Here is a 14,849-nt window from a genome sequence, read left to right as displayed (position 1 = left end):
GCATGTTTTTTTTTGAGTATTTCTGTCTTTTTTTTAGACCTGTCTACTTCTATTGTCCATTTTTGAACCGGGCTATTTGTATTTCGCTATTGAATTTTTTGAGATCCATATACATTCTGGATATTAACCCCATGTTAAACTATGCATAGTTTGCAGATCATTTCTTCCATTCTAATGGTTGTCTTTTCTGAAAGACATGCATTTGTGATTGGGCTGCTTCTTTCCTCCAAGATTTCATGTACTTCAACAACTTTTTCTGCTTCCAGGTTCTTTGTTTCGAGTGGAGAATGAGGAGATACCTTTTGAACAAGGGTCAAGGGTTGGGGCTCCAAAGGCCAGTCCAGCCACCCAGAAGACATACCCTTGTGGGACGTGTGGCCCAGTCATGAAACACATTTTGGTGCTGGCTGAACAGCAGGGAAAGCATCCTAAGCACAAAATGCACACGTGTGGGGCATGTGGCAGACAATTCTGGCTCAGTGTAAGCATCCCCCAGGACCAGCAGCAGCACAGTGGGAGGGAAGACCTCAAAGGGGATGAGGACAGGACTTCCAGTGTTCATAACTGCAGAGCCCACATGCCAGGGAATCCTTTCACATATGAGGATGGTGGGGAAGATCGCCTGCAGAGCACATGCTTTCTGCCACATCAGACCAAGGGGCATTTCCCCATAAGCATTGAGTGCAGGAAGGCCTTTGACATGGGAGAAGAACATTACAGGTGCATTGAATTTGGAAAAGATTTCAGCTATACACACAAGCTTCCTGAACACCAGAGAATTCACATGGGAGACAGGCCTCATGGATGCAGTGAATGTGGTAAATCCTTCAACCGCAGACACAGGCTTGTTCAGCACCAGAAAATCCACAGAAGAGAAAGGACTTATAAATGCACTGAATGTGGGAAATGTTTTCGACAAAGTTATGGTCTTATTCAGCATCAGAGAGTTCACACTGGAGCAAAACCTTATAAGTGCAGTGAATGTGGGCAATTTTTTAGCTGCAGAACCACGGTTGTCCGGCATCAGAGAATTCACACTGGAGAAAGGCCTTATGAGTGTAGTGAATGTGGAAGATCCTTTAGACAAAGATCTAGCCTTATTGGACACCAGAGAATTCACACTGGGGCAAAACCATATAAGTGTGGTGAATGTGGGAAATGCTTTAGCCGCAAAATCACACTTGTTCGGCATCAGAGAATCCACACTGGAGAAAGACCATATAAGTGCACTGAATGTGGGAAGTTCTTTAGCCAAAACTCTGGCCTTATTTCACATCAGAGAGTTCACACTGGTGAAAAACCATTTGAGTGTGTTCAGTGTGGGAAATGTTTTAGCCACCGATCCAGCTTCAATTTGCATCAGAGAGTTCACACTGGAGAAAGGCCTTATGAGTGCAGTGAATGTGGGAAATGCTTTACCCACAAGTCCAGTCTCCTTAAACATCAAAGAAATCACATTGTAGGAAAGCCTTAAGCCAGTTTCTTTCCTTCCTTTGATAGCAGAAAATTCATCCTGGAGAAAGGCCTTAGAGTGCAGGGAGCTTGCTGCCTATTTGGTTGATGAAATGAGTGACTTCATAGAATCTCATAGTGGCTTCTGTGAAATAGCCATCTGTCACAAATTGAATCTCACATCTGGACATCCACTTTATAGATATTCCCTGAGTGCCAGTTATGTAGGAAGCGTTCAGGAGCTGCATTGCACTTTATATACTGCCCAAGGCCTTTGAAGTGTGTCAGTGCTTTACCTGTGCTGAAACCTCACCTCTGGCATCTGGTGAGTATGTGTCAGGTTACACAGTGTGCTCAAGGAAGGCAGGCCTCCACTGCTCCCTTTCTTCCCTGGAGGAAAACATGAGTGATGTGAAGCCAGTGGAGTCTACCGTAATTACATTCACACACTAGATGAGTTAAGGACAGCAAATTCTAGAGTATACCCTCTAAATGTGCTTCCATGAATGCTGTGAGTGGTCAGCGTACATGGATATTCTCAGGACTTGTATATTTTGTTTGTCCTGTGGACATGGTCACTGGCTGAGCAAATATTCTGTTTTTTGGGCTGCTGAGGCTACTCAGCTTGTTCACGAGAAGGCCTTAGCTCCATGGGCCAGAAAGTGGAGACAGAAAAGACAGACTATAATGCAGGTTTGTGAGTAGGGACTCACTAACAGCCTTTTGCTCACTAGTCTTTGCTTCTGTTGAAGAAGGGCTGGCCCTTCCAAAGGGTGAAAGTAAGTATTGTGGAATCAGTGTTTGCCAAATCTGTTTTTGCAGAGAGTTGACATCCAGTTTTTTTTGTAAAACTATTATAAAGTTCTGTAGAGATATTCATGTGCAATGTATTGTGCATAAAGTGTGGAACATGACAAGCTCAATGTATACAGTCATGAACACCACCGTCATCATGAGTGTATTCATCCCCTAAGGGTCCCTCATTCCCCTTTATAATTCATTCTTCTGCCTTCTCCCCTCAGTCTCCTTTCCTGTAACCACTGATTTACTGTCTTCCAGTGTAGATTTGTTTTCCTTTTCTAGAGTTTATGTAAATGAAGTAACATGTCTTTTTTACTTATTTTCATGGAAGCATAATGAGATTTTTTTTCGTGTTAATTGTAAGGATACTTGTTTTCTTATAGGCTAGTATTTATTCTCTTTATGGACAGTCTTTATATTATAATGGACATTTGGAATACTTCCAGTTTGGGGTCAGTACAAATAAAGCTGATGTGAACACTCATAGTTCATGTACTAGTTTTTCTCTTGGGTTAATTCCTAGAAGTCAAAGGCCTGAGTGTCTAATTTTTACTTTTGGAAGTGACTGAGTGATGACACAGACACAATGCCATTGAAAGAAGAATTTAGTATTTCTATTTCCCAAGAGGAGGGGCCACACCATGTCACACAGGGCCACATGGAGAGCACCAGTTTTGGTCAGGAGGCAGAAAGTAGCAAGTTTAAGGGATAGACCACAGCCTTTAATGAGGACTCCACAGGAAAGAAAAGAAGGGCAGAATAAACAATTTAGGATTAACTGGTTTGAGTAATTCCAGTGGGTTTTGGATTATGGTGCTACTTGGTATCTGGTTCTATGATTCTGTAGGGCAGGGGAAATACTGGCCTTGTATGTTAAGAATTAGCTGGGCTATAGACTTAGGATTAGTTGGTTTATATATGAAAGATGTGCTCCTATCAAGCCCTTTGCTCTAAAGGCCAGCCCTGGAGGGGCAGTCTCTCTTGGGCTATCAAGTTTGTGGTGCTATCAAGTTTACTTAAGGTGTCAAAACATCAGAAAACAAACAAGGACTCTAAGTCAAAGGCTCCAGGAATGTTTTATCAGATACAAACTGTTCTAGTTTGCTTATAGCACATGCTTACAACAATGAGAGTTTCACCTGCTCCACGTACAGTATTGCATCCACCAATACTTAGGATGTTCAGTCTTTCTATTTTTTTGTCATTCTCATTAGGTGTATACTGGTATTCTTGTGATTTTATTGCATATATCCTTAGTGACTAATACGACTGCCATTTCTCTTTGATTAAATGTTCAAATCTTTTGCCCAATGAACTTTTTTTTTGTTTGTTTTATTGCTGTTTTGAAAGCAATACATCTGGACACAAACCCTTCATTAATGTAGACTTCTAACTCTGGCTTGTGTTTTCGCTCTTGATGATTTTTCCCATGTTGGAAGTTTTTAAACGCATTGTTCCCATTTATTGAGTATGTTTTGGGGTTTTATTTTACATATTACCCAGGAATTAAAAAAAAATCCTTCTTGTGTTATCTAATGTAGACTTCATGCTTTTAGTGTTATAATCAATTTTGAGTTAATTCTTCTATACTGTATGAGGTTTGGGATAAGAGTTTTGTTTCTATTTTTGCTTCAATATGGATATTCAATAGCTTCAGTACCATTTGTTGCTCTGTCTTCTATACTGAGTTGCTTTTGATCCTTTCTTAAAAATCATATGATCTTTTATGTGTTAGTCTATTTCTGGACTTTTTCAATCTAGAATATTGCTGGTATCTTAAAAGTTTCACTTAATTTAGTAATATGTCTTGAAATGAGGTAACGTAGTCCTTTAACTTTCTACTTCTTCAAAAACATTTTTGTCTAGTCTACATCCTTTGCATTTCCATATGAATTTTTTTTGTGGGGGGGGGGGAGGTGGGTCTGGGGATTGAACCCAGGGCCTTGTGCATGCCAGGCAAGTGCTCTGCCACTGAGCCACATCCCAACCCTTTCCACATAAATTTTAGAATCCATTCATAAATTTCTAATGGAAGCACTGTAGAGTTTTGATTAGGTCTGCATATGTATAATTTATATATTACATAATTTGAATAGAATTAACATTTTAACAGTATTAACTATAACATTCCATAAATGTGGTATATGTCTCTGTTTCTTTAGGTCTTTAATTTTCCTCAGCAATCTCTTATAGTTTTCAGTGTATATATCTTATGCATCTTGTCTCTAAATATGTTATATGTTGTAAAAATGTTCTTTTTAAATTTCAGTTTCCAGTTCATTTCTAGTATGTAGAGGTATAATTATTTTTAGAGGTACAATTATTTTTAATATTCATCTTCTACCTTGAAAACTATTAAGTAGGTTTTAAAAAATTATTTCTTTTATTTTGTTTGAGATAGCATAGGCTAGGCCTTGAATTCATGATCCTGTATCAGCCTATCAAGTTCAGGGAGTACAAGCATCCATCTACTACATCTGGCTTTTGTTTCATTTTGTTTGTAGATTCCATGTGGTATCTTCTGTTAACACTCATGTTGCTTATAAATAACTTTTATTTCCTTGTTATCAAGCTGGCAAATGGTTTTTTCCTTAGTTTTATTAGGTTTTGAGAGTTCTTAGTAAATTTGAGCATAAACCCTTCTTTAGACAGTGATTTAACAGATTTGACAGTACAGTCTTCTAAAATCTAGCTTATGTTTTCACTCTTTTTTTTTTTTGGTAGTACTGGGATTTGATCTCAGAGCCTCTCTCTTGCTAGGTAAGTGCTCTACCACTTAAGCTACACATCCAGTCCATTTTTTTTTTTTTTTGCTTTAGTTATTTTTCAGATAAGGTCTAGTGTTTTTATCTGGGTCCTGTCTTAGAACACCGTCCTCCTACTTACAGGCACATGCTCCTACTGCCCTGCTTATTTTATTTTGATGGAACTGTGGTTTGAATTCAAGGCTTTGCTCTTGCAAAGCAGGCGCTCTACTTGAGCTGCACTTTCAGTCCATTTTGCTCTAGTTCCCAAGATGGGCTCTTGGGAATTATTTGCCTGGGCTGACCTCAAACAGTGATTCTCCTGATCTCAGCTTCCCAAGTAGCTAGGATTATTGTTTTGTTTTGTTTTAATCTATACTAGGGTTTGAATTCCAAGCCTCAGACTTGCTAGCAGGTGCTCTACCACTTGAGCAATTCCACTAGCCCATGTAGTTTGGATTATAGGTGTAAGCCACTGCAGTCAACTACCTGGTTTATTTTATGCATTTATTTATTTATTTTATTTTGGCAGTACCTGTGTTTGAACTCAAGCCCTCACACTTGCTAGGCAGGCATGCTACCACTTGAGCCACTCCAGCAGCCCAATCCCATTTATGTTTTAAGATAGAGTCTCAGCCAGGCACCAGTGGCTCACACCTGTAATCCTAGCTGCTGAGGAAACAGAAATCAGGAGGATCACAGTTTAAAGCCAGCCCTTGCAAAAAAATTCACAAGACCCTATCTTGAAAATGCCTAACACAAAAAAGACTGGTGGAGTGGCTCCAGGTGTAGGTCCTGAGTTCAAGCCCTGGTACTATCAAAAAAAAAATAAATAGAATCTTGCTACCCTTTTTCAAATACTGGCCTTGAACCATGGTCTTGTCTTTCCAATCTTTGTCTCCCAAACAGATGGGATTACAGGCATAAGCCACCACACCCTGCTTTGGATTAAAGTATATACTTTAAAGACTCCTTCTTACAGAAGAGGAAGCAAAAGAAATACAATCATAAGGCTAAGAAAAAGAAGAATTCTTGCTAGAAGAGTAGACAAACATGTGATAATTAGTAAAGAACCAAGCATGATTAATTTGGTAAGCCATCATACCTCTAAGATGAATAAGGAAAAAAGAAATAATTATACATTATTCAAAAGCAATCAGAAGAAAAACAAGAAAATGTCAGGCACTAGTACATGCCTGTCAATAATGACCTTAATTCTAAATGGCCTTAATTCTTCTATTAAAAGATAGAGTTGCTGACCAGATTAAGAAACAAGACACAACAATTTGCTGCCTACAAATGAGTGATGGCAAGAGACACACAAAGACACACAACAGGATAAAAGTAAAAGGATGGAAAATAATATTACAAGAAAATAAAATCCAAAAAACAGCAGTAGCTACAGTCATATCTGAAAAAACAAAAACAAAAACAGACTTTTAGCCAACAGAAGAGATGAAGGTTACTACATATAGATAAAGGGAACAATCCATCAAAAATTGCAACAATTATATATGCACACAGAACTTCAGTGCACCCAATTTCATAAAACAAACATTGGATATGAATGGCAAGTTAGGCCTCAATACAATAATTGTGGGTGACTCCAAAACCATATTCTCTGGATGATAGATCATCCAGACCAAAAAAAAAAAATCAATAAGAAAAGCTACAGTGATAAAACTGTAGATCAAATGTACTTAACAAACATGTATAGAATATTCCACCCAAGAACTGCAGAATACACATTCTTCTCAGAAGTTCATGAGATTTTCTCCAAATAGATCATATTTTAGAACATAAAGCAAGACTTTTTAAAATTTAATTTAATTTTTGAATTAACATACATTAATGAGATTTCATTGTGTTAGTTTCATACATGTATACAGTGTATGTTGAACAAGTTTACCCTCTTTATTAAACAAGTCTTAAAAATATTTAAAATATTGAAATAATTTCTTAGATCTTATCAGATAATTGAGTGAGACTAGAAATCAAAAGCAAATAAAATGCATAAACTATGCAAAACTATAGTTGTATAAACTATACAAAAACATGGAATAATAATACACTTTTGAATGATCAGTGGGTCACTGAAGGAATTAGAAAATTCTAAAGGATTCAGAATCAAATGAAAAGGAAACAGTATATCAGAGTTTGTGGGATACAGGGAAGGGGGAAGTTTATGAATGTGAGTGCCTATGCTAAAAAATCAGATCTCAAAAAACTTCCTCATGATGTATCTCAAAGTCTTAGAAAAACAAGAACAAGCCAAACTCAAAACCTATGGAAGGTCAGAAATGATAATGGTCAGAGCTGAAATTAATGAAATAGACACTAAAAAACAGGATCAATGAAATGAGTTGGTTCTTTGAAAAGATAAGCAAGTCTAGCTAACTCTTAGCCAAATTAACCAAAAGAAAGAGAAGACCCAAATTAACAAAATTAGAGGGGAAAAAAGGATATTACAACAGATACTACTGAAATTCAGAGACTCATTAGGGGACTCTTTGAAAACATGTATTCCAAAAAAGTGGAAAATTGAGAAGTAACGGCCAAATTTCTAGACATGTGACCTAACAAAATTGAACCAAGAGGGTAAAAATTCCTAAACAGATTAACATCCCACAGGAGACTAAAGCAATAATAGTTTCCCAATAAAGAAAAGCTCAGGATTGGATGGAATCACTGTTCAATCCTGACAGCCCATTAAAAAAGAATTAACACCAATGCTCCTCAAACTATTCCACAAAATGGAAAGGGTGTTTCCAAATTATTTTATTAAGACAGTGTTACCCTGATACCAAAAACAGATAAGGATGCACAACAACAATATCACAAAAAAAGAACTGCAGACCAATATCATTGATGAACATGAATGCAAAAATCAATAAAATACTGGCAAATTGAACTCAACAACACATTAGAAAGCCCATACACCATGGTCAAGTTGTTTTCATTTTAGGGAGGCTAGGATAATTAACATACATAAATTAAAACATAATGCAGTACATGAATAGAACCAAGGATAAAAATCGTATGATCATCTTTGTAGAAGCAGAAAAAGCCTTCAACAAAATTCAACATCATTTCATAGTAAGAGTCCTGCAGAAACTAGGTATACATGGATCATACCTTCAAACTCAGTATTTGGGGGAAATAAAAGAAGAATCATACCTCAACATAGTAAAGACTATGTAAAAGAAACCCGTAGCATATATCATACTGAATGGACAAAAATGGAGATCATTTCCTGTCAAATCAGGAAGCAGACAAGGGTGTCCACTCTCATTATGTCAATATAGTCATATAATACAGTATATGTGAATATAGTATTTGGCATTTTAGACAAAGCAAGAGGCAAGAGAAAGAAATGAAAAGGGCACAAACAGGAAAGAAAGAATTCAGATTATTTCTGTTTGCAGTTGATCTGATCCTATACTTAAAAGACCCTAAAGACCCTACCAGAAGACTCATATCCAATAAACAAATTCATTAAATTTGTGGAATAAAAAATCAACATACAAAAATCAGTAGCTTTTCTTTATACCAATAATGGACCTGCTGAAAAAGAAATCAGGAAAACAGTCCATTCGTATTAGCCTAAAAGTACCTAGGAATAAATCTAACAAAGGAGGTGTAAGATTGCTACCATGAAAACTCTTGGCCAGGTGCAATGGCTCACATCTGTAATCGCAGCTACTCAGGAGGTAGAGATCAAGAGGATCATGTTTTGAAGACACCCTTGGCAAAAAGTTAACAAGACTTCGTATCAACTTGAGTATGGTGAGGATCGTGGTCCAAGACAGCCTAAACAAAAACGTGGACAGTATCCCAAAAATAACTGAAGCAAAAAGGGCCCAGGGCATGGCTCAAGTGTTAGAGCACCTGTGTAGCAAGTGATGAATTCAAACTCCAGTACTGAAAAAAAAACCCTCTATAAAACACGAAAGAATTAAATTGAAGAAGAAGACACTGAGACCTCCCATGTTCATGAATTTCATGAATCAGCAGAATTAATATAGTTAAATGATCATAGTCTTGGAAATGATTTACAGATTCAATGCAATCACTGTCAAAATATCAATGACATTCACAAAATTAGAGAAGAAAAAAAAATCCACAATTTATATGAAAGCCCAAATACCCCAAATTGCCAAAGAAATCTTGAGGAAAAGAGCAATTTTGGAAGTATCACAGTAGCTACTTTTAAATTATACTACAGAGCCACAGAAGCAAAAACAGTGTGAAACTGGCATAAACACAGACCAGTGAAATAGAATAAAGAACTCCCAAATAAACCACCGCTGCAGCAATCTGATTCTCGACAAAGGAGCCAAAAACGTGTTGGGGAAAACAGCCTCTTCAATAAATGGTGCTGGGCAAACTGGATATCCATGTGTAGAGGATTGAAGCTAGATCCTTATTTCTTATCCTATATAAAAATCAACTCAAAGTGTATTAAAGATGTTAACATAAGATCTAAAACTGTGAAACTACTAGACAAAAACAGGAGAAAGATCTTAAGATACAAGAATAGGCAATAACTTCCTAAATAGGACTCCAATAACTCAGGAAATAATAGCAAGAATTGACAAATGGGATTGCATCATATTAAAAAGCATCTGCACAGCAAAGGTAACAATTACCAGAGTGAAGAGACAGCTTAGAATAAGGACAATTTTTTTGCTATTTATCTGACAGAGGATTAGTACCCAAATACATAAAGAACACAAAGGCTATAGGTATCATCTAAGTGGTAGAGCACTCTGAGTTCAAACCCTATTACTGCCAAAAACAAACCAAACATACAAAAAACCAAGTAATCCCATTGATAAATAGGCAAATTAACTGAACAGACACTTCTCAAAAGAAGTAAAAATGTCCAGTACCTACATGAAAAATGTTCAAAATCTTTAGCCATCAGGAGAATGCAAATCAAAGCTTCATTAAGATTCCATCTTACCCCAGTCAGAATAACTATTGTCAAAAATGCAAAAATTAAATGCTGGCAAGGATGTAGGAAAAAGCAACCTTTATACACTCTTGGTAGGAATGCAAATTAGTTCAGTCACTATGGAAGTCAGGATGGAGGTGCCTCAAAAAACTAAAAATAATTCTATTTATACCAGATGATCCATCTATATCACTTTTTGAGTTATACCAAGGGCAGTATGCAGTAGAGATACCTGCATACCTATGTTAATTGTGGTATTATTCACAACAGTCAAATTATAGAATCAGCCTGAGTACCAACAGATGAATGGTTAAGGGAAAATGTCACACACACACACACACACACACACACACACACACACACATGCAATAGAGTATTGTTTAGCTATAAAGAAGAAGGAGAACGTCATTTGCAGGCAAATGGTTGGAACTGGGGATCATCATGTTAAGCAAAATAAGCCAGACTCAGATGTCATGTATCACATATTTTCTGTCATATGTGGAATCTAGGGGATAAAGGATGACATGAAAGTAGAAGGAAGCTATTAGACAAGAGGGAGAGGCTCATAGGGTAGAAGAAGAGAGGAAGGAAGAGACTAGATGTGATCAAAGTGTTATATGCATGTATAAGAAAATCACAATGAAACCCATTATTCTGATTATTTATCATGCAATGATAGAAATGGATTAAACACTTAAATGGAAGACCTGAAGTTTGTAACTACTAGAAAAAAAATAGGAGAAAGCTTCATGACATTAATCTGTGCAATGATTTTTGTGTATGTCTTCAAGTAAACAAGCAACAAAAGGAGAAATAAACAATTATGCTACATCAAACAAAAGTCCTTCTGCACAAAAAGGAAAACAACAGAATGAAGAGACAATCTATGGAATGGGAGAAAATACTAGCACAATTTTTTGTTATGGGATAAATATCCAAAAAAATATAAGGAACTCAATGGTAAAATAACTCAATATCAAAAACAAATGAACAAAAATCAAATAACCTGATGAAAAATGGGCAAAGGATCTGAGTAGACATTTCTCAAAAGAAGACATACACATGGGCAATAGGTACACGGAAAAAAGCTCAACATGACTAAGCACAAGTAAATGCACTTAAGGCCACAATAAGATATAATTCACACCCTATTAGAATGACTTTTATCAAAACAATGAAAGATCAGCTCTGTTGGATAGGATGTGAAGAGAAGGTAATCCTTGCACAAGGTATATTAGTACACCCATTAATGAAAACAGTATGCAGTGTTTTAAAACATTGAGAATAAAACTATCATGTGATCCAGCAATGTAATTCATACATATATATGTATATATGAAATGAAGTATATATGAAATGAAGTCAGTATGTCAAAGAATAGCAATTCCATGTTCATTTCAGCATTGTTCACAAGAGCCAAGATAGGAAATCAACTTAAGTGTCCATCAATAGCTGATTGGATAAAGAAAATATGGAATATATACATAGTGGACTACTATTCAGCCTTAAAAATAAGGGAATCCTGTCATTTGTGATAATCTGGGTGAATCTGGAGGATGCTGTGTTAAGCAAAATAAGCCAAGTACTGAATGCAAATACCATTCTACTTATATGTGAAATCTAAAAAAATGACAGTAGAGATTACCAGAGGCTGGGTGGTGGGTGTTGAAGGGACAGTAACAGGAGTTCAAGAGTTCTATTGAACAACAATGATGACTATAATTACTTACAATACATTGTATACTTGAAAACTGTCAGGAGAGGGCATTTTAAGTGTTCTCATCACAAAATAAGTATAGGAGGTAAAAGATATGCTATACGTTGATTTACCCTTTCCACAATCTATACATGCATTAAAAATATTATGGATGTATATAAATATATAAAAATTTTCAGGTAAAATTTTCAAAAGAGACCCTAAATTTTTATTTGGTTTGATAATTTTATAAATGAAATCTTTCTGAATTCCATTTTCATGTTGTTCATTGCTAATGTATTGGAAAACAACAGATTTGTGTGCATTAAACTTTGCTAAATTTTTTATTTGCTCTAGTGCTTTAGCGGTTTGCTTAGGATTTTCTACATGGGAAATCACTTCATCTGTGAATAGAAATGGTTTCACTTCTTCTTTGCCAATCTGGATGTATTTTTCTTCTGTTTGCCTAAAATCCTTTGTTGTAACTTCCACTATTGCATTGAACAGAAACATCAAGAGGGACATCTTTGTCTTGTTCTATTAGGGTAAAATCTTTGTGCTCTCTCACCGTTAAGTACAAAGATAGTTCTGAGTTTTTCATTGGTTTTCTTTTTCAGACATAGGATTTTCTTTGTTTCTAGTTTGTTGGATTTTTTTATCTGAAAATTTGTCATATTTTATAAATTTTTTCTGTGCTATATAACAAATTAATATAACATTTTATACTAGAATGATATACAACATTATCTTATTTACAGATGTTAAAGTATTCTTGCATTCTGGTTATATACCTCATTTGGCCATTTGTAGAATCCTTTTTATATGTTTCAGATGTAGTCTTTAGTATTTTGTTGAAGATTTTTTGCATCCTTATTCATAAGAGATTTGGTTTGCAGCTTCCTTATGATGTCTTTGTCTAATTTTAGTATGAAGGGTATAATAACCTACTAATGAGTTGAGATGTATTCTTGAATTTTCCATTCTTTAGGAGAGTCTGTGAGGAACTGGCATTAATTCTTCTTTAACTAGTTGGTACAGCTGGGTGTGTGGCTCAAGTGGTAGAGAGCCTACCTAGCAAGTGTGCTAGGCAGCACTGCTGAAACCCCAGTACTGCTGAAAAGGAATGCAAATCATTGTTACAAGTCATTGTTGAGGCTAGCCAGTCTTTGGTTTTCCTAGACAAGAATGACTGTGACAAAGACAGTGATAATGATGATAATTGTTAACTCGATCTTTTCATTTGTTTTAGGTATTTGGATGGTCTCTTTCTGAGTCAGTTTTGGTAAGTGTGTCTTTCTAGGAATCTGTGCATTTCATGTATGTTACCTGCTTTATTGTCATACAATTGTTCATGACATTCTTTATAATTCTTACTTCTGTATGTTCAGTGATAGTCCCCTCTAGTTAAAACTTGACATATAATGTTAGATTGTTTGTTTGAGATCTTTCTTCTTTTTTTATGTAGGTATTTATTATTATAATGCCCTTTTTACAACTGCTTTTTCAGCATCCCATATGTTTGGGTGTGTTGTCTATCCATTTTTACTTGTCTCATGATATCTTAAGTTGTCCTTTCCAATTTCTTCCTTACTTCATTGGTTACTCTTGATCATGTTGTTTAATTTCAACATGTTTGTGAGTTTTCTGAAATTCTTCCTTTTATTTATTTCTAGCTTCACGTAATTGTGGTCTGAAAAGATATTTTATATGATTTCAGCCCTCTTAAATGTGTTAGAAATTTGTTTTGTGGCCAAATCCTGGTAGGCACTCGATTGTGCTTGAGCAGAATGTGTCATCTTCTGCTGTTGGCTAGAATGTTCTGTAGAAGTCTGTTAGAGCCGTGTCATCTAAAGTGTGATCCAAATCCAGCATTTTCTTGTGGGTTTTCTGCTTGGGTAACCTGTCCACTTTGAAAGTGGGGTACTGAAGTTCTCTTCTATTACTGTATTGAATTCTCTCTCTTCCTTCAGAACCAGTCATATTTGCTTTATGATCTGATATTAAGTGTGTGCGTATTTGATTAACACACCCCTTGTTCATTATATAATTATCTCGTTTGTCTCATTTTACAGTTTCTGTCTTGAAGTTTATACTATTTAATGTACCTATAGGTATTTCTGTTCTCTTTTGTGTAGAATGTCTTTTTCCATTTCCTTTACCTTGCAATCTGTGTGTTTCCCTAAAGTGAGAGGATCTTAAAGGGGGGATGTAGTTCGTTTCTAGTTCACTCCACAACTTTATGGTGTGTGTGTGTGTGTGTGTGTGTGTGTGTGTGTTACTAGGGGACTGAATTCAGGACCTTGTGTATTCTAGGCAAATGCTCTACCTGCTGAACCATGCCCCCATTCCCTTTGCTTTTAGTTTGTTTTACAGATAATGGTCTGGTGCTAACTTTGCCCAGACTGGCCTCATTTTTAATACTACTCCGACCTCCCATGTAGCTGGTACTGGGAATAAATGACTGGCACTTACTCTATGTTTTCAATTGAAAACTTTTAAACATTTACCAAGGTAATTATTGAAGATAATGACTTACTGCTTCTACTTTGAGTATTTGGGGGTTTTATATAGATTCTCTTTTCCCTTTCCTCTCTTGCTACCTTTCTTTGTGATTTAATGATTTTCTGTGGTAGTATGCTTTGACACCTTCTTTTTTTTCTTTGCATACCTACCATATGTTTTTGCTTTATGGCTATCATGAGGCCTCTGAAAAACACCTTGTAGTTTTACCAGGTTATTTTAAGGTGAGAGAAACTTAATTTCAGTTGCATAAAAACCATCTTCATCCTTCATCCTTCTCCACTTTGTCTTTGGTGTCACAATTTGTGTCTTTTATATTAAGTCTCCTTAACATATCATCATAGCTGTTCTTATTGTTAATAGATTTGTCTTTTAAACCTTTATCCTAAAAGTACAAGTGATTTACAAACACTTTTCAGTAATAGGATATTTATTATTTTATTTTAGATTGTTTTTAGAATTCCTTACCTGTTGTTGTTAGTTTGCCTATTGGCCTCAACCATTTTTTTGTGATACTTGGGTTTGAATTCAGGGCCTTACAATTGTTTGGTAGGTGTGCTGCTGCTTGAGCTGCTCTGCCAGCTCTTTTCTGTTGGTTATTTTTGAGACAGGGTTTTACTTTTATGTGCAGTCTGGCCTGAACCATGATCCTCCTCTTTGTGCTTCCTCACATAGCTGG

The 14,849-nt window shown here is 36.0% G+C and overlaps 2 protein-coding genes across 14 annotated transcripts in view; both read left to right on the top strand.

The window, feature by feature from the left end:
• Window positions 1–4,130, top strand: part of Znf792 (zinc finger protein 792) — a 56,919-nt gene extending 52,789 nt beyond the window's left edge. For all 10 annotated transcript variants that reach the window (XM_074056949.1, XM_074056951.1, XM_074056950.1 and 7 more), the window contains one exon: window positions 267–4,130. In XM_074056949.1, the coding sequence (XP_073913050.1) occupies window positions 267–1,474 (1,208 nt within the window). In that variant the 3' untranslated portion in view covers window positions 1,475–4,130. The remainder of the gene's footprint in view (window positions 1–266) is intronic.
• The window catches only part of LOC109679381 (uncharacterized), a 28,951-nt gene that overhangs the window by 2,086 nt on the left and 12,016 nt on the right, over window positions 1–14,849 (top strand). For all 4 annotated transcript variants that reach the window (XM_074056940.1, XM_074056939.1, XM_074056938.1 and 1 more), the window contains exon 2: window positions 12,900–12,932. The gene's annotated coding sequence lies outside the window, so the exon portion shown is untranslated. The remainder of the gene's footprint in view (window positions 1–12,899; window positions 12,933–14,849) is intronic.

Source organism: Castor canadensis, chromosome 16 (assembly GCF_047511655.1).
Source record: "Castor canadensis chromosome 16, mCasCan1.hap1v2, whole genome shotgun sequence".
NCBI lineage: Eukaryota > Metazoa > Chordata > Mammalia > Rodentia > Castoridae > Castor > Castor canadensis.
This window is presented reverse-complemented; position numbering and strand designations above follow the sequence as displayed.